Below are 26,481 nucleotides of genomic sequence, written 5' to 3'. Positions count from 1 at the left end.
ACATTGGTAGCAATGTAAATGTTCCAAGTGTGCAAATAACTGAATAGAACAATGTTCAATGTGAATTAAACTTGATGAACTAAACCCAGAAATGTTGATATGAATCTCGTTAACACTGCAATGACCAGCAAGGCTGTATGAAGAGGCAACGTTATGTAACAATGCTAATGAAGTTCATTTTAACTCAAAGCTTGTGAAGAGTTGCTTCCCTGTTAGAAAGTTTCTACAGCATTTTATATTTTAAAACTGCTGTCTTAACTCAAAGTAACTAATTCACAATAACAATATATTACTTATCTGCCATTCTGGATATGCAAAATAAAAGTTTTCCAGGAGTGCAAGTCCATTAGGCACAGCAAACCTGTTGCTTTTTGCAATGGTATCTGCCATAAAGGGGTGGGCTTTTTAACCCTGATAATCATGTAATGATCCTAAAAGCTATTGTATTATGACTGCAGATAGAAACTTTCAGCTTTTTAGTCTTTTTGCTGCCCACTACATCAAACATAAATGTGTTTAGCCCATAACATTGAGGTGGAGGTGGAGGTAGAGGGGCGTAGTAGTACTATCACTGGACTGGTAATCCAGAGACCCAGGGTAATGCTCTGGGGAACCTGAGTTTGGATCCCAACACAACAGATGGTGGAATTTGAATTCAATAAATATCTGGAATGAAAAGTCTAATGATGACCATGAAATGATTGTCATAAAAAAACCATTTGGTTCACTAATGCCCCTTTAGGGAATTAAATCTGCTGTCCTCAACTGGTCTGGCCTACATGTGACTCCAGACCCACTGATATGTGGTTGACTCTTAAAATGCCCTCTGAACAAGGGCAATTAGGGATGGGCAATAAATGCCTAGCCAACGATGCCCACATCCCACGAATTAATATTTTAAAAAATCAATGTTCAAGTTTCTCAAATGCAAAATTAATAATTTACATGAATTAAAGGTTAAATTATGTACAATATACTATTTAAACAGAAAAGTGCGCTTGAATTCAAAGTAGTTTTCTTTCACAAAGCCACATTGGATCAGCAGCTTTAAAAACTAATGTAAATTGGAGGTTCAGTTTTTCTTTTGAAACAATCTATTTCAGTCAAGTTCAGAGGCTTTTCCTGGTCCCATTGTTGGCTCATGTCCAGTCTAAATAGTGTTCCTGCAGTGATCTGGCCAAGATGCTCGCAGCTCTTTATTGATGTAATAATATAGCCATGTTATGAATGGCAGGACTGTAATGAGAACCGCAATGGAAAGTCTGTAGCCACCAAGGTACCTGGAAAATATAACAATATCCTATTAAATTTATCACCAACTGAGATTGCACAAAGGAACAATACTATAAAACAACACATTGCCCTTTGATAATTTGAAATGTGTATTTCAAATAAATCCTATCCATAGGGTAAAGGATGCCAATCTAATTTTGGGCAGTGCTTTGTAACTGATTCATTGTATTGGAAACACTACCATGACCCAAATAAAGCCTTAGGTCCTCATAGATATGAGCAACTGCGGTCATGTAAACATTGTCAATTTGTATTAAAGGAGATTAAGGACATACAGGTGGAGGACAGGGATTGGATGGTTCCTTGAGCACGTATACAGGAGGAGAGTGGAGTCAGGAGATGTATACCCGAAATGTTTCACTCTGTGTATAAATCTATTCCAAGTAAAGACTGGCTTTTGTTTCTTCCTTGACCAACTGGCTATCAGGAAAATAACAAACATCACTCCCAAAGGCCTCTGCATGTTCAAGTTAACAGGGAAGACTTTCGTTTTTAAAGTATTTCCTTCTATATTACTGTTCTCCTTTAAAATACCATAGATGTCATCGTATAAGTTGACATTTGAAGCCTTGAAAAACCCCTCCAAAAGTGGGGGTCGATCTGTATACCGAGTGTAAAAAATGAAACACTGGCGTGGGTGTGGGTGGTCACCATTTTGAAATGTCATCTGCTTCCGATATAGAGTGGGCACATTATAAAGTCTTGTGCACCTTCGCAACACAGCCCATATCGTTTGCTTGATCCATGATGTCCATTTAGAAGGTACCCAGTAAATAAAACATGAATCTGCAGGGAGAAAAATTGAGGCTGTCTACTAAAGAGACTGTAGTATTTCATGGCTGAAAAGAGGGGTTGACTTATTAGATGAATAAATGCAAAAATCGATTTTTGGGGCCGGAAAAATGGGGTTGACTTTATATGTCGCAATTTATGGTGTTTTTTATCAAATCAAGAAATCACTCAGGAAATCAGGTGGGCAGCTAGCTGGTACAGAAAGGAGGGAGTGCTCTCCAACCAAAGATGGAAACCAAATGATTTGACAACCATGTTAAAGAGGCAACTTCAGGATCACTGCCACTCAAAATCATAAAAATTGTGTCATATGTCTCTAATGTATCCTGAAACTGGGGTGACAATCAGAGACAACGTTAGATCTCATAGCCTTTAGAGTCGCACCACTGAGCCAATTGCCTAGTCCAGGACTGTTCAGAGAGGGAGCCTTCAGTTGTTTGACTCATAGCCGTTTACAGCACAGAAGGAGGCCATTTGGCCCATTGTGTCCATGCTGGTCAACAAAGATCTGACTACGCTAATTCCATTTTCCAGCGCTTGGCCCATAGCCCTGGAGGCTATGGCAATGCAAGTGAATATCTAAATACTTCTTAAATGTTGCAACAGTTTCTGCCACAACCACCCTTTCAGGCAGTGAGTTCCAGACTCCCACCACCCTCTGGGTGAAAATATCTCTCCTCAGCTCCTCTCTTAACCTTCTACCTCAACATAAATCTATCTCCCCCTGGTTACTGATCCCTCTACTTATGGAAAAAGTGCTTTCTTATCCACCCTATTTATGCCCCTCATAATTTTATACATATCTATCAGATCCCCTCTCAACCTTCGCTGCTCCAAGGAAAACAACCCCAGCCTCTCCAATCTTTCCTCACAGCTCAGACCCTCCAACCCAGGCAGCATCTGGTAAATCTCCTCTGCACCCTCTCCAGTGTAATTACATCCCTCCTGTAATGTGGTGACCAGAACTGCATGCAGTACTCCAGTTATAGCTTAGCCAGCATTTTATACAGTTCTAGCATAACCTCCCTGTTCTTGTATTCTATGCCTCGGCTAATAAAGGCAACTATCCCATATGCCTTCTTACCCACCTTATCTACCTGCCCTGCTACCTTCAGGGATCTGTGGATATGCACAACAAGGTCCCCCTGATCTTCAGTACTTTCCAGGGTCCTCCCATTCATAGTGTAATCCCTTGCCTTGTTAACCCTCCCCAAGTGCATTACTTCACACTTTTCCGGGTTGAATTCCATTTACCACCGCACCGCCCATCTGGCCAGTCCATTGATATTGTCTTACAGTTTACGACTATCCTCCTCACTATCTAGCACTCTACCAATTTTTGTGTCATCTGTGAACTTCTTGATTATAGCCCTCCATTTAAGTCCAAATCATTTATGTACACCACAAACGGCAAGGGCCCCAGCACCGAGCCCTGCGGAACCCCTTTGGAAACAGACTTCCAGTCACAGAAATATCCATCTACCATCACCCTCTCTTCCAGCCTCTCAGCCAATTTTTGGATCTAACGTGCCACTTTGCCTTGGATCCCATGGGGTCTTACTTTCTTGACCAGTCTGCCATGAGGGACCTTCTCAAAAGCTTTGCTAAAATCCATGTAGACCACATCAAATGCATTACCCTCATCAACACTCCTTGCTACCTCATCAAAAATTCGTCAAACACGACCTTCTCTTAACAGGCCCATGCTGACTATCCCTGATTAATCCGTGTCTCTGTTATCTTTTCTGATAATCCTGCATAAATGGCTAGCAGTGCCCACCTACAAAGCTTAGTCATTTAGACCTGGTCTATGTTACTGTGGAATCAGGGCACAATATGATCCTGCAATGAGGGCAAAGAACTGAAGCCATGTATTCTGGGCTAGATAGGAGTGAGTCCTCTAGTTGTCTGACAGATTAGCTACTGGTTTGGAAATCCACAGGGCTATGAGTGACAGGATTTGAAAAATATTTGCTATTTGGCAGCATCTCACATATTTACTTTTAACAGCGATACTAACTTCAGCTCATGTTAATATTCCACACAATGAATCATTGCATTTTAACTGTTAGGCACTGGTAATCACTGAGCAAATGATTCTAGGTGCACTTAAACTGGAAAAAAATAATAGCAACAAGATGGCAATGTGCATCAGAACACTAAAAAGCAGCACATTGAAGTGGCAAGTCACACATTTAATCCACCCACTCTGCTCGAGTCCTAATACAAATTGTGCAAGGCAAAGGTTAAACTATATCATTGAAGGGGAGGGAGTGGGGGCATGAGGGGAGAAGAATAGCTGGGGTGTTCTTTTCAGGTTGATGTTCAGCTCATGTCTCTAGCCAAAGAGGGGATCGGTGAACCTAGCCATCTATCCAATGTCTATGGCCAAGGTTAACATCATGACAGAACCTAGAAAGAATGGGGAGAAAGTTAAGGGTGCATATGACTCACTGAAGAGTCAATTATCTCTTTTTAAAAATATATACAGAACGCTACTGTTCATACTGGATATTGTTCGTCTACGCAAAATGATAGAAAAGGTGAAACTTAACTCAAATATTTCTCTAATTTAAAAAAAATTTACTCTTTCATGGGACGTGGGTATCATTGGCAAGGCCGGCATTTGTTGCCCATCCCTAATTGCCCCTTGAACTGAGTGTCGAGCTAGGCCATTTCAGGGTGTAGTTGACAGTCAACCACATGGTTGTGGATTGGGAGTCACATGGAACCCAGAAAAGATTTTCTTCCCTAAAGGACATTAGTGAACCAGATGGGTTTTTACGACAATCAATGATAGTTCCACGGTCACCATTACTGAGACTAGCTTTACATTCCAGATTTATTAATCAAATTTTAATGCCACCAGCTGCCGTGGTGGGATTTGAACCTGTGACCCCAGACCGTTAGCCTGGGCCTCTGGATTACTAGTCCAGTGACGTTATCACTATGCCACTGTCTCCTCTAAATGTAGGAGACGTAGTAGTAATTTTAAAGGACTAGTTGATACCGTTTGGGTAGTCTGTGATCTGAAGCACCTGTAATATTTAACATCTAGCCTGTCTCTTTAAGACCACTGGGATCATTTGTATAACAAATGGCAGTACTGTAGACAAACCACAATACCATCTCTATGTTGTATATGACACTAGTCCTGTGACCTAGGCTTTTGGTAAACATTAACATTTGCTAAAGAGTAATACTGAATGAAGAGTCATTGATAAGGTGGTAATATGTAAGAATCCAATTGCTCTGAAGGACGTGAGTTTTCAGAATAATAGATGGTTCTGCTATTTAAGAAGGGTTGTAGAGATAAGCCAGGGAACTACAGTCCAGTGAGTCTCACATCACTGGTAGGGAAACTATTAGAGAAAATTCTGAAGGAGAGAATCTATCTCCACTTGGAGAGGCAAGGTTTGATCAGGGGATAGTCAGCATGGCTTTGTCAGAGGGAGGTCATGCCTAACAAATTTGATTGAATTTTTTGAGGAGGTGACCAGGTGTGCAGATGAGGGTAGTGTAGTTGATGTAGTTTATATGGATTTCAGCAAAGTCTTTGACAAGGTCCCACATGAGAAACTTATAAAAAAGGCAAATGCACATGGGATACAGGGTAATTTGATAAGGTGGATTCAAAATTGGCTTAGTTGTGGGAGACAGAGGGTGATGACAGAAGGATACTTTAGTGACTGGAAGCCAGTGTCCAGTGGCGTACCACAGGGATCTGGGCTGGGTCCCCTATTATTTGTTATTAATATAAACAACATAGATGACTGTGTTGGGGGGTAGGATTAGTAAGCCTGCGGATGACACAAAGATTGGTCAGGTGGTAAACAGTGAGGTTGAGGGTCTTGAGCTACAGGAAGATATAGATGGGATGGTCAAATGGGCAGATAAGCGGCAGATGGAATTTAATCCTGAAAAGTGTGAGGTGATACACTTTGGAAGGAGTAATTTGACAAGGAAGTATTCAATGAACAGCATGACACTAGGAAGTTCTGAGGAACAAAGGGACCTTGGCGTGTGTATCCATAGATCTCTGAAGGCGGAGGGGCATGTTAGTAGGGTGGTAAAAAAGGCATGAGACACTTGCCTTTATCAATCGAGGCATAGATTACAAAAATAGGGAGGTCATGTTGGAGTTGTATGGAACCTTGGTGAGGCCACAGCTGGAGTACAGTGTGCAGTTCTGGTCGCCACATTATAGGAAGGATGTGATTGCACTGGAGGTGCAGAGTAGATTCACCAGGATGTTGCCTGGGATGAAACATTTAAGTTATGAAGAGAGGTTGGATAGACTTGGGTTATTTTTGTTGGAGCAGAGAAGACTGAGGGGCGACCTGATCGAGGTGTACAAGATTATGAGGGGCATGGACAGGGTGGATAGGGAGCAGCTGTCCCCCATAGTTGAAGGGTCAGTCACAAGGGGACATAATTTCAAGGTGAGGAGCAGGAGGTTTAGGGGGGATGTGAGGAAAAGACTTTTTTACCCAGAGGGTGGAGATGGTCTGGAATGTGCTGCCTGGGAGGGTGTTGAAGGCGGGTTGCCTCACCTCCTTTAAAAAGTGCCTGGATGAGCACTTGGCACATCATAAAATTCAAAGCTATGGGCCAAGTGCTGGTAAATGGGATTAGGTAGGTAAGTCAGGTGTTTCTCACATGTCAGTGGAGACCCGATGGGCCAAAGGGCCTCTTCTGCACTGTGAGATTCTGTGATATATATTCTATCTCTGGTAGTCCTTGGAAAGCATAAGGTTGTGGGCAGGTACATTGAAAGAAAGAGCTTCTAGGTTTAGGAGTATTGTACAGAATATTGTTGGAATGAATAAAGGAACCTAGATGATGAATTATTCATGTTATTTCTTTGTTTAAATATCATATGCCTGAAGATGTGTTTGAAAAATATTGAACTATACTCACTTTCCTGAATGTCGACACAGAAGAATCCATATAACAATAATAACTAACCCCAAAAACTCCCTGCAAAACAAAACAGAATAACAGAGCAAGAATCAAAACGGTCCTATTTCATAATCTCACAAAAAAAAAAGCATTGTGATTTGAAAGTAGCAAAGCAATTATTGAACAGACAAATCACATACATAACAACCCACATAAAAAGGAATTTACATCTATAAGAAATGTAAAAAGAAATGGAAAAAGTTCATAGTAACAACTACAGTGAATACAGACAACTAAATTCTTTTGAAGGTAACTCATGCCATCATTCATGAAAAAACTTGTAATTATACAGCACTTTGGAACAATGCCAAGCACTTTACTGCTTACTTAAGTGCAGCCACTTCATTATATAGGTAAACCCAATTGTTAATTTGCACACAGCAAAGTCCCACAACCAGCCATGGGATCTTTCACATCCACCTGACCAGCTAGACGAGCTTCAGTTCAATACCTAAACTGAAAAATTGCATCTCTGATAATCTAGCACTTAATTCTAGTGTCAGCCTAGATTACATGAGGCTTGAGCTCTCAATCTTCTGATTCAGAGGTACAAGTGATACCAATTGAGCCAAACTGAAGATTGACAGGAAAATTACCCAGTCTCCCCTGTAAATTGCCAAGTGGCTGAACCAAGGTTGACCTGGGTAAAAGGCCTGGGAGCATCTCGCTCGGCCCAAGCTCTGGGACAAAGGACAGAGTGTGACATGGAAAGATCCAAAAGGGCAAAAATAAAATGAAATGAAAGGGGTGCCCAAAGAAGCAATTACTTGTATTTCTACAGCATGTTGAATGGAGGAAAATGAACCAAATATGCTTGAATATTACTGAAAAGAGAGACATGTTGCTGAAGCTTTTCATCTTGCACTCATCAGGACAAATACAAGAATACCAAATTTCAAACAATCACCACAATTTATACTACAGGAGGAAAGGGTGCTGATTGGTTGGCAAATCAGCTCTGATTCGCCAAGGCATTACCATGGCAAAAGCAACAGGGAACTATAGACTCCACAAGCTCCTGGGTAATTCAAAAATTGTGCAAGGCTTGAACATATTCCTTTTGTTTGCAGAGAACGGGTCCCTGGGGATGAATGTATGTCATGTCTAGCACTTTTTCTCCTGCTGTATAAATTTTTGTGCTTGTTTGAAGTTCGGCATTTTTGCGTATCCTGATGAGAGAAAGATGAAAAACTTTGGCAACTCATCTTTCTTTTCAGTAATACTCAAATGTGTTTACTTGTAAATGAATGACTGATGGTTAGGACACAGCTAGAGTATCGCGTGCAGTTCTGGAATCCACATTATAGGAAGGATGTGATTGCACTGGAGACAATGCAGCGGAGATTTATCAGGATGTTGCCTGGGCTGGAGAGTTTTAGTTATGAGGAGAGATTGGATAGACTGGTGTTATTTTCCTTGGAGCAGAGGAGATTGAGGGGGGACATGATTGAGGTGTATAAAATTATGAGGGGCATCGATAGGGTAGACAGAAAGGAACTTTTCCCCTTGGTGGAGGGATCAATAACCAGGGGGGCATAGATTTAAGGTAAGGGGCAGGAGGATTAGAGGGGATGTGAGGAAGATGTTTTTCACCCAGAGGGTGGTGGGAATCTGTAACTCACTGCCTCAAAGGGTGGCAGAGGGAGAAACCCTCATAACATTTAAGAAATATTTGAATGTGCACTTGCAATGCCATGGTATACACGGCTATGGGCCTGGTGCTGGAAAATGGGATTAGAATAGTTAGTTACTTGTTTGACCAGCGCAGGCTCGATGGGCCAAAGGGCCTTTTTCTGTGCTGTAGACTTCTATGACTCTATGACATGCAGTAAAATGTTATTGCTTGTGTCAGTGACATAGTTAAAGTGGAAGTTGCGTACCGCCCCTCCTCCTCTTGGAAAACGTTGCTCTTTGCAGCATGTTGAAGCCGCCAAGCCCACAGGATCGCGACCATTGAACACATGAACATGTGCAAATCCGAGAGACTTCTCCAGACAAAGTTGTCTACAAAGGATTAAGGTAAAAGGGATGATAAACTGAGGGAAAAAAATCAAGATTGAGACAGGAAATATCATATGGACCTTTTCTTATGAGCTTCTTCACAGGAATTCCTTAAAATTAGTGTTACCATAGCATATCCCATTCCTTTCACCACTGCTAATAGAATGGAAGAAAGAACTTGCATTTATATAGCACCCCTTTCACACTCTCAAGACATCCAAAATCATTTCACAGCCAATCATGTACTTTTGAAGTATTACAGCTGTTGCAATGAAGGGAAATGCAGCTAACCATTTGCACACAACACAACAAGATCCCACAAACAATAATGAGAGGAATTATTGTTTCAGTCACGTTGGCTAAGTGTAAAAAGCTGCCCATGAAATCAGGGACGTACTTGTGCTCTTCTTCAAGATGGTGCCACCTGAGCAAGATGGGGCCTTGGTTTAACTTCACATTTGAAAGATGGCAGCTCTATCAGCCTAGATTCTACATTCAGATCTCTGGGGTAGGGTTTGAACCCACAATTTACTGACTCAAAGACAAGGGTGCTGACACTGAGCTTAGCTGACACTAATAACTATGCTAACCTTTCCTCCACCAAGCCCATCAATTGTGGCAGTGCCCCTTTGGGTTAAAGAAGTGCATCAGTGCCAATGAACATTTTGTTGATTTAAAACTGGACACATTGTTTGAAACCCAACGACAATGATAAGAGATACAACCGTCAGCACTCAAGTGCACCCTGAATTTCAGCGGCTGAATCAAATCTGGTGAAGTGCAAGTTGTAGCAGAACTCTTTTTTTAAAAAGGTTAATGGGCATTCATCCATGGAAGAGCAGAGGATTCCATCACTCTCCTGACTTGTGCCTTATAGATGGTGGAAAGACTTTGGAGTGTCAGGAGGTGAGTCACCCACTGCAAAATGCCCATGCCCTGAACTGCTTTGTAGCCATAGTCCTTACGTGGCTGGTCCAGTTAAGGTTAACGATGCCCCACCCCCCAGGATGACAATGGTGGAGTTCAGTGATGGTGATGCCATTGATTATCAAGAGGAGATGGTTAGATTCTCTTTTGTTGGAGATGGTCATTGCCTGACACTTGTGAGATGCAAATATTACTTTTCATTTATCAGCCCAAGCCTGATGTTTTCCAGGTCTTGCTGTGCATGGACATAGACTGCTTCAGCATCTGATGAGTTGCAAAGGTTGCAATAATTGTGCAATCATCAGTGAATATCCCCACTTCTGACCTTATGATGGAGGAATGGGCATTGATGAAGCACTGGTGAAGATGGTTGGGCCTAGGACACTACCCCGAGGGACTCCTGTGTGATGTCCCGGGACTGAGATGATTGACCTCCAACAACCACAGCCATCTTCCTTGGTGCTGGGTATTGCAAAGGCAATGGGCCCTGACAATATTACAGCAATAGTACTGAAGACATGTGTTCCAGAACTTGCCATGCCGCTAGCCAAATGTTTCCCGTACAGCTACAACACTGGCATCTACCCGGCTACGTGGAAAAGTGCCCAGGTATGTCCTGTATAGAAATAGCAGGACAAGCCCAATCTGGCCAATTACTGCCCCATCAGTCTTTTCTCGATCATCAGTAAAGTGATGGAAGGGGTCATCAACAGTGCTATCAAGCAGCACTTGCTTAACAATAACCTGCTCACTGACGCTCAGTTTGGGTTCCGCCAGGGCCACTCAGCTCCTGACCTCGTTACAGCCTTGGTTCAAACATTGACATAAAAGCTGAACTCTGGAGGTGAGGTGAGAGCATCTGCCCTTGACATCAAGGCAGCATTTGACTGAGTGAGGCATCAAGGTACCCTAGCAAAACTGGAGTCAATGAGAATCAGGGGGGGAAACTCTCCACTGGTTGGAGTCATACCCAGCGCAATTGAAGATGGTTGTGGTTGTTGGAGGTCAGTCACCTCAGCTCCAGGACATCACTGCAGGAGTTCCTCAAGGTAGTGTCCTAGGCCCAACCATCTTCAGCTGCTTCAGCAATGACCTTGCTTCTATCATAAGGTCAGAAGTGGGGATGTTCGCTGATGATTGTACAATGTTCAGCACCATTCACAACTCCTCAGAAACTGAAGCAGTCCATGCCCAAATGCAGCAAGACCTGGACAATATCCAGACTTGGGCTCTCAAGTGGCAAGTAACATTCATGTCACACAAGTGCCAGGAAATGACCATCTCCAACAAGACAGAATCTAACCATTGCCCTGTGACATTCAATGGCATAACCATCACTGAATCCCCCACTATCAACATCCTGGGAGTTAACATTGACCAGAAACTGAACTGGACTAGCTATATAATACTGTGGCTACAAGTGAAGATCAGAGTCTAGGAATCCTGTGATGAATAACTCACCTCCTTACTCCCCAAAGCTTGACCAACATCTACAAGGCACAAATCAGGGGTGCGAGGAAACACTCTCCAATCGCCTGGATGAGTGTGGCTCCAGCAACACTCAAGAAGCTGGACACCATCCAGGGCAAAGCAGCCTGCTTGATTGGCTCCTCATCCACAAACATTCACTCCCTCCGCCACTGATGCACAGTGACAGAAGGTCTACAAGGTGCACTGCAGGAACTCATCATGCCTCCTCAGACAGCATCTTCCAAACCCCGACCACTACCATCTGGAAGGACAAGGCAGCAGACACATGGGAAAACCACCAGCTGGAAGTTCCCCTCCAAGCCACACACCATCCTGACTTGGAAATGTATCATCGTTCCTTCACTGTCGCTGGGTCAAAATCCTGGAACTCCCTTTCCAACAGCACTGTGGGTGTACCTACACCACATGGACTGCAGCGGTTCAAGAAGGCCGCTCACCACCACCTTCTCATGGGCAATTAGGGGTGGGCAATAAATGCTGGCCTAGCCAGCGACTCCCACATCCCAGAATTAATATATAAAAGAACAATTATTGATGGTGCAAAAAGCAATCATGAAAAATGCCACATGAATGGGAATGGAAATAGAAACTTGTTTTACGGTTGTTTCTGAAATGCGACAGTTGAAAAGATTGTCCAACCTTCAATGTGTAACATAACAAACTTAAATCACAGATTTACAGACTCAATATTTTGGGGGGATAGCAAAGGTTTGTTTTCGTAGATCATAGGTGGAAGAGGACACTTGCACTGAATAACCAGGACTGGTACCAGTGGGAAAACTGACAACTGCTCAGGCACAAATACTATAAGAAATGAAGATCGATCATTTTTCCTGTCGCAGAAGGCTGCTTGTCCTGAGCTATCATCATTCAGATCAAAAGTCCATGTACTGAGAGAAAGAAGGGACCTGATAATACTGGCAAGGTCCTTTTCAGAATATGTTGCTGACTGAGCACATGGTGGTCAGCTAAGTTGCCGCAACTAGTTCTTTGGCAGAAAAATTACAAAGGAAAAATGACCTTTCCATTTTCTACACCGGCCATGTTTACAGCTTTTCTGAATGAGATGGTCAATTCAGCAACAAGGTATGGGCAGCTTTTTCCTGCCCTGTGCACTTGTGATCATTAAGAACTATATTAAAAATGTCTCAATCTAACTAAACGCAGACCGCTTTACAACCATTAGCGAGGCCAGACACTCACATTATTCTGAGATGCACCAAAATATTCTACAACAACTTGCTGTTATATAACCTAACCTATAACCTATTAAAATGTCCCTAGATGCTCGACAGAAGTATCATCAAACAAAATTTGACATTTAACCACACTGTCAGACTAAACACTGGGTCAAAGAGGTAACGTTCAAGAAATAATTTCAAAGGAGAGAGGTGGAGATTCAGGGAGAGACTTCTGGATCTTGGGATCGCAGCAACTGAAGGCATGGTCGCCAATAGTGGAGCACTGAAAATCGGGTTTGTACAAGAGACCAGAATGGGGGAGCACAGGAATTTCGGAGAGTTGTGGAGCTGAAAGAGGTTGCAGAGTTAGTGAGGCGACAAGGCCAATCATGGATTTGGAAACAGGGGTGAGAAGCATTCTTTGCATTCAACAATAAATATAGCCTAAGGGAAATACTGACTGAGTGACAATGTGCTTTCTACCTGTGATTGGTGGATTCAGCCCAACAAGAAAGGATAAAGCAGCAGGGATTACATAGGCAACCTGTTGATGAAAAGAGATGGTGACAAATTTCTTTGTTCTTTACTTAACATCAACATATAACCAAAATATTACTGAGCAATTCTTAGGTAGTCCACTTTGTAATTAAATATACTCACGATCCATATTCCTGCATCTGGATCATTAATCTGTGACAATTCAAAAAAAAAGAGAGATTACATTTTTGAATAAATTGTTTTGCGATGGAGATTCATAACTGTTGACTTTTCAACTATTTAATTTTAATTACGGTGCAGGGTGACCAGCTGCATTTGTGTATATGAGGTGATGTCAAAACCCATTAAGCAAATGTTTAGGTATTTTCAATCACAGACACAGCAGTGGAGGTTCTTCAATGTGGTGATGAGTGTCTCTGTCATTTAATTATGTATCAGTGATTTAAATAATCATACAAATTTAACAACGGAACATAAATCTGCTTCCAAACTTCTGCTAACTGCACACTTCCTAGATTTGCATAAAATGGCTAATTTTATGCAAATCTAGGAAATGTGCAGTTAGCAGAAATTTGGAAGCAGATTTATGTTCTGTTAAGTTGGTTTGATTATTTAAACCATTGGTGCATGATTAAATAACACAGCCACTCTAGACAATACACAATATGGGACAGTAGAGTGCGCTGTTTACCTTACAATGAGGGGGTTCTCTCCATGCAAAGTACAACAGTGTACAAGTTGAGAGTATTGGTGGCATATCAGTTCAAATTCCTGAAATACTTCACAAAATTGTAATTACACCAACACTTAACCCTGATGTCTGAAATTTTCATGACTTCTATACATCTGTTCCCCCGCAGTACAATTCTATATATCCTACCTATATGACTGGAATAGTGAAAAAAAAATTCATTCTGCTAGCTAAAATGCATAAGTTTACATATTTTAGTTCGTAAGAAAGTACTGACATTAAAAATATAATTCAAATTAACAATGCGATTCCAAACTATCAATTACCTTTAACTTCAGCGATGGGGAAACTTCTAGAAGCTATTATTCAGGAGAGAATTAATTGCCACACGGACAAATGCAGGTTAATTAAGGGAATAGGGCATTTTTTGAAGAGGTATCAGAGAGGGTTGACAAGGGCAAGGCTGTCGATGTGGTGTACATGGACTTCTGAAAGGCATTTGATACAGTGACGCACAACAGACTGGTGAGAAAAGTTATAGCTCATGGAATAAAAGCGACAGTAGCAACATGGATACAAAATTGGCTGAGTGACAGGGAACAGAGTAATGGTGGTTATTGGTTGTTTCTCAGTGGAGGCAGGTTTGTTGAAGAGTTCTCTAGGGGTCAGTATTGGGACCCTTGCTTTTCCTGATATATATTAATGATCTAGACCTTGGTGTACAGGGAACAATTGCAAAATTTGCCAACAATACAAAACTTGGAAGCATTGTAAACTGTGAGGAGGTCAGTGTAAATGTCAAAAGGACATGGACAAGTTGGTGGAGTGGGCAGATAGGTGGCAGATGAAGTTCGATGCAGAGAATTGTGAGGTGATTCATTTTGGGAAGAAGAGCAGGACGGACAATATAAAATAAAGGGGACAATTCTAAAGGGGGTGCAGGAGCAGAGGGACATGGGTGTATATGTGCAAAAGTCATTAAAGGTGGCAGGACAGGTTGAGAGTGTAGTTAGTAAAGTATGCAGTATCCTAGGCTTTATTAATAGGGGCATAGAATGCAAGAGCAAGGAGGTTAAGCTGAGCTTGTAAGACACTAGTTATACCTCAGCTGGAGTATTGTGTCCAGTTCTGGGTGCTGCATTTTAGGAAGGATGTGAAGGCATTGGAAAGTGCAGAAGGGGTTTACAAGAATGGTTCCAGGGATGAGAAACTTCAGTTATGAAGTTAGATTGGAGAAGTTGGGACTTTTCCTTGGAGAAAAGAAGGTTGAGAGGAGATTTAATGGAGCTATTCAAAATCTTGAGGGGCCTGGACAGGGTAGATCGGGAGAAACTGTTCCCATTGGCAGAAGGATTGAGAACAAGATGGCACAGATTTAAAGTAATTGGTAAAAGAATTAAACGTGATACGAGATATAACTTTTTCACACAGCAAGTGGTTGGGATCTGGAATGCACTGGCACAGGCAGGTTCAGTCAAGGAATTCAAAAGGGAATTGGATGATTATTTGAAATGAAAGAATGTACAGAGTTACAGGGAGAAGGCAGGAGAATGGCATTAGATGAAATGCTAATTCAAAGAGGCAGAGCAGACATGATGGGCCAAATGGCCTACTTCTGCACTATTCAGTGGTTCTGTGACCTCTACTCATGGGTTGCATTTACATAGCCCATTGTGTGTTCAATTCACTGCACCAGCATAATTTTAGTACCAATAAACATGACAAATATTTATTCCCACAGAAAAACATGGAAATTATTATGTCTAAAAGGTTATCATTTTTGCTAACTTTAAACTTTTGCTGACTCACTTGAAGCATTTATGACTAAGTGGCATATCCATAATAATTACAAGCTGACACAATCTTGGCTTTTTCCTTGCTGCTACAATTTTCATATCACAAAAAATAGTCAGTTACTTAACCTTAAAAAGGCTCAGGCTAATATCAGTAATGGTACATCAGAGCGAAAATGCGTGGTCTTCGACTGACGTGTTTTTGCAGTGACTAATTTGTCTGGCCACAGTCAAACAGCATCTTGGCTTTAAAATTCCCATCCGCGTTTTCAAATCCTTCCATGGCCTTGCCCCTCTGCACCTGTGATCTCCTCCAGCCCCACAGCCTTCTGGGATACCTGCATTCATCTAATTCTGCCCTCTCAGCACTCCCAATTTTTGTTGCTCCGCTACTGGTGAAGAAGGCTTCGGCTGCCTAGGTCTGAAGTTCTGCAATCCCCCTAAACTGCTCTGATTCACTGTTTCTCTCTCTTCCTTTAGGATGTTTCTTAAAACTTGCCTCTTTGACTGGCCATTTGCCTTAATATTGCCTTTTGTGGCTCAGTTTGTCATTTTATTGTAAAATGCTCCTGTACAGCACCTTGGAACATTTTATAATGTTAAAGGTGTAAGTGTAAGTAGCTCAAAAACAAAAATACCTGGAAAAACTCAGCAGGCCTGACAGCATCTGCGGAGAGGGATACAGTTGACGTTTTGAGTCTGTAAGACCCTTCATCAGAACTAATACTATATGCCTTAAATTCTGATGAAGGGCCATACGTACTCGAAATGTCAACTGTATCCCTCTCCACGAATGCTGTCAGGCCTGCTGAGTTTTTCCGGGTATTTTTGTTTTGTTCTAGATTTCCAGCCTCCATTGTATTTTGCTTTTATCTTAGTATAAGTAGCTATTGTTGCTGTACTAAAGCGTGTTGTCGAATCTTACTCCACTTTCCCATAAAATCAACCCTGACAGAAAATTCCACGCTGAGATCTTATTAACTGGGTAGCAGTCGAGGTACAGCATAGTGGTACAGTGAGTTGTTTCTGTGAATCCCTGTAGACGTCAAGTCTGTTGTAACAAAATCAGTATGAGCCAGAAACAAAGAGACCTCAACAAAAGGAGGTAAGACAGGTCATACTCCAATCTCAATGCATTGAAGAGGGGCATTAGCAAAAAAAAAAAATTGTGAATTGAAATAAAAAGAACAAGAATATGTATTAAAAGTTATGACTGTAAGAATAAATCTTATTGCAATATAAATTAAGCTTGTAGTCAAAGTGCATATAACATTATTGCAGCCTGTTTATAATACGTTCCAGAGGTGCTACAGAAGAGCTAAAAGCCGGTGTTTATTTTAAAAGTTCCCCGTTCATCAGACTTTGAACTGCAAATAATGCATGTGAATGACTTTGGTGTCACCAGCGTTTTCTTCAAAAAGCACAGCTGTATAAAAAGCTTGGTTTATCCAGAAATAGCAGCATCTCACCCTCCCCCCAAATTACCTTCCACACCCTGTCAACATATTGCATTACTTCTGACTTTGTTGCAAATATTGTGAATATTCTGTACTCTACATGCTAAACCAAAGCTCCAAACAAGTCATCAAGTTATATGGACAGGTACAATTATATGTGACAGCTCTGTCAAAGGGTCATGAGGACTCGAAACGTCAACTCTTTTCTTCTCCGCCGATGCTGCCAGACCTGCTGAGTTTTTCCAGGTAATTCTGTTTTTGTTTTAACATGAGGTTCATTACAATAGAATCCAGCCCTGCACTCACTTATATCCGTACATTTCAACTATGTGCCTCCAAAAGCACCTTTAATGTAGCAAAGGGCTTCAGAGACAAAATCAGACAAACTTTGACACTGAACCACATCAGGAGATTTTAGGACAGATGAACAAAAGATCGATCAGAAAAATAGATTTTAAGGAGAGTCTTAAAGGAGGAGAGGGAGCCAGAGCTACTTAATCAGAGAATTCCAGAGCTCGGAGCCTAGGCAACTGAAAGTGCAACCACCAATGGTGGGCAATGGAAATTGGGGATGTACAAAAGGATAAAATTGAAGGAACATAGAGGGTGGTAGGGCTGTTGGAGCCAGAGAGCTGGGGAGCGGCAAGGCCATGGAGGGATTTGAACAAATTGATGAGAAATTTAAAGCTGAGGTGTTGTTGGACTGGGAGCTAACATAGGTCAGTGAGCACAGGGCTGATGGCTAAACTGAATTCAGTATAAGTTAGGCAGGATTTAGGATGAAATTAAGTTTACAAAGGCTGGAAAATGGCTGGAGGGGGGAGGAGTCAGGAGACTACTGAAGTAGGTGAGTTTGAAGGGAACAAAAGCATTGATGAGAGTTTCAGAACTTTGCAGCTGTAGTTCTGAGGATGGTGGATTAGAGATAGAACCCCTGCCCATTCCTCCTCTCTGGCTCTCCCATCCCACCATGCTGAGTATTGCTGAGACCAACTGTAGCATGATAACTGCTTCTCTATCTGAGATCACTTAACCACATCAGATGAGGACAGATGAACAAAAGATCGATCAGAAAAATAGATTTTAAGGAGAGTCTTAAAGGAGGAGAGGGAGCCAGAGATACTTAATCAGAGAATTCCAGAGCTCGGAGCCTAGGCAACTGAAAGTGCAACCACCAATGGTGGGCAATGAAAATTGGGGATGTATAAAAGGATAAAATTGAAGGAACATAGAGGGTTGTAGGGCTGTTGGAGCCTTAACCACAAAATGTTGATGGCAAAATTACTATTATCGAATACATTAGCTATATAATTTTGATTTCCAATGTTATTCCATAGCTACTCTGATCATGCAAAGTTAGCTGTAGTTTGTATAAAAATAGGAACATTAAACAGTTGATGTGTTGCATCTTTTATTGTATGTTATGCTAACCTACAATGGTTTCAGATTTGAGCGTAAGATCTTACTGCTATACAGCAAGAGATTGCATTTATATAGCAGCTTTAATGGAGTAAAACATCCCAAGGTGCTTCACCAGGAGTGTTGCCAAACAAAATTTGACACTGAGCCACATAAGCCTGTTCAATGAGTTCGGCTTTAAGGAGCCCCTGAAAGGAAAAGAGAGAAGTGCAGAGGTTTAGGGAGGGAATTCCGGAATTTGAGGCCTAGGCAGCCGAAAGCACAGCCACTTATAAGAGCGTGATTAACATAAGAGATGCACAGGAGGCTCATGGTCACCACATTCCCTCAGAAATGAAGAACAGAATGAGACAGGAGGAGGAAAGGCAAACATAATTAAACAGGTAATAAAGTAAATGGTGAATTCAGTGATTGTTGAATAAACATTACACCAGTGTGCCTGGTATTGTTGGATGCCGTAGAGATATCAGCGGAATAGCTTCGTCGCCCTGGAATCAGCCTGAAACTTGTCTTTTTGGGTTAAATATTAGTGGAATGATGAACTGCCTTAAAGTGGAGGCATCATGACATCTGATGGGAAAGTGAACATTGACTTGCTGATGGTTGTAAACGAGCTGAACCTTCAGAGGGCAGAACCCTTCCTATGGAAGAAGATGTGGAAAGGAGCACACAAGACCAGTTGGGTGCAACCTTATTGTCTTGTCATGTCACCCACCAACTTTCACAAATTCTGCCAGTCTACAAAATTGCACAGCCCTCTCACTGCTGACAATGGGCTGGATCCGACAATCTTTGTGCTGTGGATTTCCACTTTCCCGAAGTTAACTTGATTCTGGTGCTAGCTATACTTGATCTCAACTATAGCAATGTCATCAGGCAAGCTAAGGAGCCAATCGCATTGAAGTATTCTCACAGTCAGCAAACCAGGAAGTAAAACACACTGATTATCCTTCACTTTTAAATGATTTTATAGGGAGTGAAATGAAGACTGAGCATACACATGGGATGAAGGTGTAAGCTAAAAAAACTGACAGTAACTTTGAGGCTCTGCACATGCCCACAATAACACAGTTATCTAGAGATTCTGTCAGTAATTATTGCTTCTACAGAGGGTGCTGCTAGCCTTGCTGTAAGAACCTTTGAAAAAGTTACACTTGTTAAGTGAGGTGTAACTGGGATTTTAAGAGTGGACTAAGTTCATACTTATTGCTGAACACCTTCACCAGCCCTGAGAAGTTAATTTAACAATTGGTGAATGTCAAATTTCTCCATTATGACAAAAAAAACCCATTTTTAAATATGCATTGTTTATTTGTACATCAGCTTCTTTCTTAATCCAATCATAATCATTAATTTCACAATCTAAAATATTAAAGTGAAAGTAGTGCATTCTTGGTTTGCTATGTGAGATTACTTCACTGTGATTGGTTGCTTATCCTACTTAATGACATCACTGTTGCTGGACACCTGGAGAGCTCATTGATTTAGCACCAGATTTAAACAGCCTGCAGGAAAGGGGCAGGCCATGCCACAGAGATCGCTAGCTCTTTGTAGACAGCTTTCTTCAAGGTCAATGGCAGCACATTATTTCACCACAAAATCCAGCCCATTATATTTTTTAAAAATCTATGGTATGTTTATCATATAGAGAAATTTGACATTCCATAAAGTTAGTTTTTCAGGGCCAGAGAGGTTGGCCCACAATAATTAGGAACTTATTCTCTTTCTCTCACGGGTACCATGTCCCAAGAGGGAGTATGGACCTCAATATTAATCTTGCTCTAGAGGCATGGATCATCTTCGTTGGTGGTACATTCAATCAGTTTGCAAGGCTCTTTAATAAGGTCATTCTTTATCTACCTCGGTCTCTTTTACCATTGATCTTTCCCATCAGCATCAGACTTCCGAAATCATGATTTTTTATTATGTGTCCAAGAAATTCCAACTGTCTCTTCCTGAAATTGGTCAGCAGAGTTCTGTTGGTCTCAGATTTTACTTGCACCTCTTCATTGGTAGTGTGACTTGTCCAAGATATCTTCAAAAACCACAATGCTGCAGCCTCAATTCTTCTCTGCATTACTCCACTGATCGTCCAACACTCCCTTCCAGATGTCAAAATTGGTGTGATTCTCAGTTTTGTTTTCATGACTAATTTTGAGTTGATCATTATTTTCTTAATTTTTTTGAAATGCATTTTTGGCCATTGCAGTCCTTTGTCTTATCACTTGGTTGCCCTTTCTGTTCAATACTAACATACTTCCTAGGTAACAAAATTTGCTCTGAAGAAGAGTCGTATGGACTCAAAATGCTTAACCCTGTTTATCGCTACACAGAAGCTGCCAGACCTGCTGAGTTTTTCCAGCATTTTCTATTTTTCTTTCAGATTTCCAACATCTGCAGTGTTTTGCTTTTAACAAAATTTGTCGACCTGTGTGACCTTTTTATCCTTCACTGTGATCTTACATTCTGGTATGATTTTCTTTTTGGACACTACTACACATTTCGCTTTCCACTCTGAAGAGGAACTTATTACACCGTTAAAACATCCAGCTACACCTCATTTTACCTTGTGTAACTTTTCCAAGGTTCTTAAGTTGAGATAAGTAGCCTAAGAGTGGAAGTTCACATCAATTCAAGCAATTTCTAAGATTTCCGTCTGGGGGGACTTCAACAGTGTGTCCAGTGGAGCAGCAGGAGTCACTGACAGCAACTTCTGGATTTCTGTGTTTGTGTGTGTGTGGATACCTGAAGTTGCTGTCAGTTTCACAGTTGTAACGATGGTGAACATTGACAGTTTCATCATCAGTACAACTGCAAAATATGGACCTGTATGATAAAAATAACAAGGGCCCTTTCCTGAAGATTAAACAATTTTTCCTGGTGGCAAGCATCTCTTTAAATCCATTTCTTACAAAGTAGTTCCCTTATCTTTATATGTGTTTCTCCAACAGCAACTTGTACTTATATATAGCACCTTTAACATAATAAACCACCCAAAGTGCTTCACAGAGGCATTATAAAACAAATTATGACAGCAGGCCATAAAGGAGACCAAAAAGCTTGGTCAAAGAAGTAGGCTTGACGACATATCTCAAAGGAGAAAAGTGGAGTCGAGAGATGGAGAGGTGTAGAGAGGGAATTCCAGAGTTTGGGGCCCAGGCAACTGAAGGCACATCCACCAATGGTGCAGCAATTATGATTTGGGAAGCACAAGGGGCCAGGATTACAGGAGTGCAAAAATCTCGGAGGGTTGTGGGACTGGGAAAGATGACCTTATTTCAAATAATAATTTATTTTATTCATTCCTGGGATGTGGGCTTCACTGGCTAGGCCAGCATTTATCATCTGTCTCTAACTGCCCTTGAGAAGTGTTATGATGTGGCAGATGATGTGTGCCAGGTGAACCAAATTCGCAAGGAAAATTTAGCCATGCTATCACAAAAGATTTGCAATTTGTATTTACAATGAGAAGATGTGTGCACTGATTTCAGAAGTAATGAGTCTACTAAGACCTTTAGAGATTTTAAAAATTAAATTAAATATTTATTAACAAAATAAAAGATTTCAAACACATACATAAGACTTAATATTCTAACAAATCCTAAAGTTCCGAATTAACCCAACTCCCATTTACACACCCCCTTTAAGGCAACAGTTCACAATAGATTTTAGATTTAAAACAAAACCAGCAAGTTAACAAAGTACACATTTGACAGTGGAGTTCCAAATGGTTTTCTCCAACTTCAGTTACTGGACACAGCTGACTTATGTACAAATGTTTGGAAGCTTCTTCAAGGCTTTTTCACACATTCCTGTTAGAACTTACATGACCCTCACCTCACATATATTTCATTCTCCTTTATGTATGTTTCTCTCTCTTTAATATGTAAATTCTATTGTTCCTTATGTTTTTTCCCATAATATAAAAAGCTTCATGTTGCCAATATTGTCAGTAATCTTTGGGAAAAATAAACATACTCCGTAGCCTTGCTTATCTGGCTAGTTGTAAATAGACAAGCATCCCTTTGAAATCCAAACAATCCCTTCACTTATCTAAAAATGCAAATTCCCTTCTTACCTTACATGCTAAGCCAGTATCCATGTTTACTCCTTAGCTTTTCAAATACATCTAGCTTCTTTTGATAATTTCAGCTTGCAGTCTACCTGATTCCAAATGTAATTAAATCACATTGACAGGACCAACTACACTCACACCCATAAACCTACTTTACAATAAACCAGAATAATATTCTGAAAATTATCATACTTTCATAACAGAAGGTGGCAGTGAACCACCTTCTTGAACTGCTGCGGTCCATGTGGTTTAGGTATACCCGCAGTGCTGTTAAGGAGGGAGTTCCAGGATTTTGACCCAGCAACAGTGAAGGAATGGCAATATATTTCCAATTCAGGATGGTGTGTGGCTTGGAGGGGAACTTCCAGATGGTGGTGTTCCTATGCACCTGCCGCCCTTGTCCTTCTAGATGGTAGTGGTCATGAGTTTAGAAGGTGCTGTCTAAGCGAATTCTTGCAGTGCATCTTGTAGATGGTACACACTGCTGCTACTGTGTGTCGATGGTGGAGGGAGTGAATGTTTCTGGTTGGGGTCCAATCAAGATGCTTTGTCCTAGATGGTGTCAAATCTCTTGAGTGTTGTTGGAGCTGCACTCATCCAGGCAAGTGGAGAGTATTCAATCACACTCCTGACTTGCACCTTGTGGATGGTGGACAGGCTTTGGGGAGTCAGGAAGTAAGTTACTTGTCACAGGATGCCTAGCCTCTGACCTTCTCTTGTAGCCACAGTATTTATATGGCTGGTCCAGTTCAGTTTCTGGTCAATGGTAAACTCTAGGATGTTGATAATGAGGGATTCAATGATGGCAATAGCATTGAATGTCAAGAGGCTCTTGGATTCTCTCTTGTTGGAGATGGTCATTGCCTGGCAACATGGCACGGATGTTAACTTGCCACTGTCAGCCCAAGGCTGGATATTATCCAGGTCTTGCTGCATCTGAACAGGGGCTGCTTCAGTATCTGAGTAGTTGCAAATGGTGCTGAACATTGTGCAATCATCAGCAAACATCTCCACTTCTGACCTTATGATAGAAGGAAGGTAATTGATGAAGCGGCTGAAGATGGTTGGGCTGAGGACACCACCTTGAGAGACTCCTGCAGTGATGTCCTGGAACTGAGATGATTGGCTTCCAACAGCAACAACCATCTTCTTTTGTTCTGGATATGACTCCAAGCAGTGGAGAGATTTCCCCCGGATTCCCATTGACTCCAGTTTTGCTAGGGCTCCTTGATGCCACACTAGGTCAAATGCTGCCTTGATGTCAAAGGCAGCCACTCTCACCTCACCTCTGGAGTTCAGCTCTTTTGTCCATGTTTGAACCAAAGCTGTAGTGAGGTCAAGAGCTCGGTGATCCTTTCGGAACCCAAACTGAACGTCAGTGAGCAGATTATTGCTAAGCAAGTGCTGCTTGATAGCACTGTTGATGACACGTTCCATCACTTTACTGATGATCAAGAGTAGACTGATGGGGCGGTAATTAGCCGGATTGGATTTGTCCTGCTTTTTGTTATGGGACATACCTGGGCAATTTTCCACATTGCTGGGCAGATGCCAGTGTTGTAGCTGTACTGGAACAACTTGGCTAGGAGCACGGCTAGTTCCGGTAGCACAAGTCTTCAGCACTATTGCCAGAATATTGTCAGGGCCCATAGCCTTTGCAGTGTCCAGTGCCTTCAGCCGTTTCTTGATATCATGTGGAGTGAATCAAATTGTCTAAAGACTGGCATCTGTGTTGCTGCAGATCTCCGAAGGAGGCCGAGATGGGTCATCCACTTGGGACTTCTGGCTGAAGATTGTTGCAAATGCTTCAGCCTTGTCTTTTGCACTGATACTCTCATTTGGCCTAAACAAAAACAGAATTACATGGAAAAACTCAGCAGGTCTGGCAGCATCGACGGAGAAGAAAAGAGTTGACGTTTCGAGTCCTCATGACCCTTCAACAGAACAGTTCTGTTGAAGGGTCATGAGGACTCGAAACGTCAACTCTTTTCTTCTCCGCCGATGCTGCCAGACCTGCTGAGTTTTTCCAGGTAATTCTGTTTTTGTTTTGGATTTCCAGCATCCACAGTTTTTTGTTTTTGTTTTTATCTCTCATTTGGCCTGTTGAGGTTGTCTTGATGCAAACTGGTATTGGACATTCTAAAGCAGTTGGGATAACCCTTTTCACAAAATTAAGGAAGATGGTAAATAGCTTGGATTGCAGTTAATTCTCCATGAACCAAGTGAACACAGAGGCTGGAAAGTAGCCTGGCTGAGTTTTTTTTTCAAACTCTGCTGTTAATTATTGAAAACAATAATTTTTTAAAAAAAGAGGATGCCAGTCACAATAACCTGGAACACCTTTTTTGGGGGTGATACAATCGGGGAGCGAAGTTGGACTTGGGCACGTTGTCCCACATTATGTGCACTGGGGAGGTGGGGGGGGGGGTTGTTGAATGAAACTTGTTACCCCACTGAGTTCGCGAGCAGTTAACAGGAAACTCACCTGCACGTAAGCAGCGAGCGCAAAAAAGAAAGCCATGCAGAAGTTGCAGGCTTTCCAGGACCAGAGGTAGACCGGCGGGGGAGGCGAATTGCAGAGACCTGGCTGTGATTTTCCTTCCATTTTCCTTCCGTTTCATATTCTTACCCAGTAACTTTGTGCTGGTGACGTGTTGTGTGGGGGATCCACCCCTTACGCTTTGCGTGCCCGGGGTAGCGGGGAGGTGAAGATAACTTCAACTTTCTTTTCCTCAGAGGTCTGAGGACAAAGCTGCCTGTTGAAGTATTTCAGAAAGACCATTCCCAAGGATGGCCATGGAGCCTCGTCTCAGTACCTCCAAGGCAGCAAATACTGCCTTTAAATCACAATAAAAAGAAGGAAAATGTATTGGAGCCAAATGAAATCAGTTTAATCTAAGTTGCAGAATGAAACCCCAGCACACATTGTCTTGACATGACCCAGGCAGAAGTTTTATTACTAGTGGTTATGACGACTCCTGACACTTCACTCAGACATCTGTTTGCCAGAAATTTAAAGGAGGCTTTGCTAAAAACAATCTTGGAAATTATTTTTAATTTCTCCAGTATCCTTTATAGATTTTTTTTAACGTAGCCCTAAATTTAAATGTGAAATGGTCTAGCCCCCTCCCCATCTCTGTAATCTCCTCCAGTCCCACAGCCTTTCGAGATATCTGTGCCCCTCCAATTCTGGCCTCTTCAGCATCTCCGGTTTGAATAATTCCACCATTGTTGGTCGTGCCTTCAGTTGTCTAGGCTCCAAGCTCTGGAATTCTCTCCCTGTACCTTGTTTTCCTACTGTAAGACATTCCTTAAAACCTACCTCTGTGGCCAAGCTTTTGGTCATCTGACCTAATATCTTCCTGTGTGGCTCAGTATCATATTTTGTTTTATAATGCTCCTGTGAAGTACTTTGGGGTGTAAAGGTACTATATAAATATAAGTTGTTGTTGTTGTTGCAACCCCATTCATGTTATTTGTTCCACAAAACTAGCTAGATGTTAATCAGTGGTACCTGTTGGTTTACTCAGTAAAACCATAGTGTAAGGCTGACATCTTCCTAGGGTTATCCCAATAGATAAATGTCTTCTGTTTATGCCCCAGTTTTAGAATAGTTTGTCAGCAGTGAAGTTATACTCAGCAAATGGACTGGACTGGAGGGCTTTGTGTGCTGCCAAGCATTTTTTTTTTGCATGTATAATCTGTAAAAAGAAACCACTGCAGCAAAAGGGGTCTAAATAGAAAACAGGAAGACTCTGCACAGTTACTGACTTTTACACAGAGATAAAAACAAAAAACTGTGGATGCTGGAAATCCAAAACAAAAACAGAATTACCTGGAAAAACTCAGCAGGTCTGGCAGCATCGGCGGAGAAGAAAAGAGTTGACGTTTCGAGTTCTCA

The 26,481-nt window shown here is 41.6% G+C and overlaps 1 protein-coding gene across 1 annotated transcript; it reads right to left on the bottom strand.

Moving 5' to 3' along the window:
- Nucleotides 1–864: 864 nt before the first annotated feature.
- On the bottom strand, nucleotides 865–25,182 carry tmem220 (transmembrane protein 220). Its single transcript, XM_041217391.1, has 6 exons — nucleotides 25,066–25,182; nucleotides 13,308–13,337; nucleotides 13,131–13,191; nucleotides 8,928–9,051; nucleotides 7,006–7,065; nucleotides 865–1,280 (listed from the first exon to the last, which is right to left on the bottom strand). The coding sequence occupies exons 1-6, from the start codon at nucleotides 25,099–25,101 to the stop codon at nucleotides 1,151–1,153; spliced, it is 441 nt and encodes a 146-aa protein (XP_041073325.1). The 5' UTR covers nucleotides 25,102–25,182; the 3' UTR covers nucleotides 865–1,150.
- Between the last annotated feature and the right edge of the window lie 1,299 nt (nucleotides 25,183–26,481).

Source organism: Carcharodon carcharias, chromosome 22, assembly GCF_017639515.1.
Source record: "Carcharodon carcharias isolate sCarCar2 chromosome 22, sCarCar2.pri, whole genome shotgun sequence".
In the NCBI taxonomy this organism is placed as follows: domain Eukaryota; kingdom Metazoa; phylum Chordata; class Chondrichthyes; order Lamniformes; family Lamnidae; genus Carcharodon; species Carcharodon carcharias.
This window is presented reverse-complemented; position numbering and strand designations above follow the sequence as displayed.

Bases quoted from the DNA above. Each gene is read 5' to 3' on its own strand.
- tmem220 (XM_041217391.1), bottom strand. From the start codon at position 25,101: ATGGCTTTCTTTTTTGCGCTCGCTGCTTACGTGCAG. The intron at 13,338-25,065 runs GTGAGTTTCCTG...GAATTGTCACAG, and splicing joins CGCTCGCTGCTTACGTGCAG to ATTAATGATCCAGATGCAGG. The intron at 7,066-8,927 runs GTACGCAACTTC...TTTGTTTTGCAG, and splicing joins TTCCAAGAGGAGGAGGGGCG to GGAGTTTTTGGGGTTAGTTA.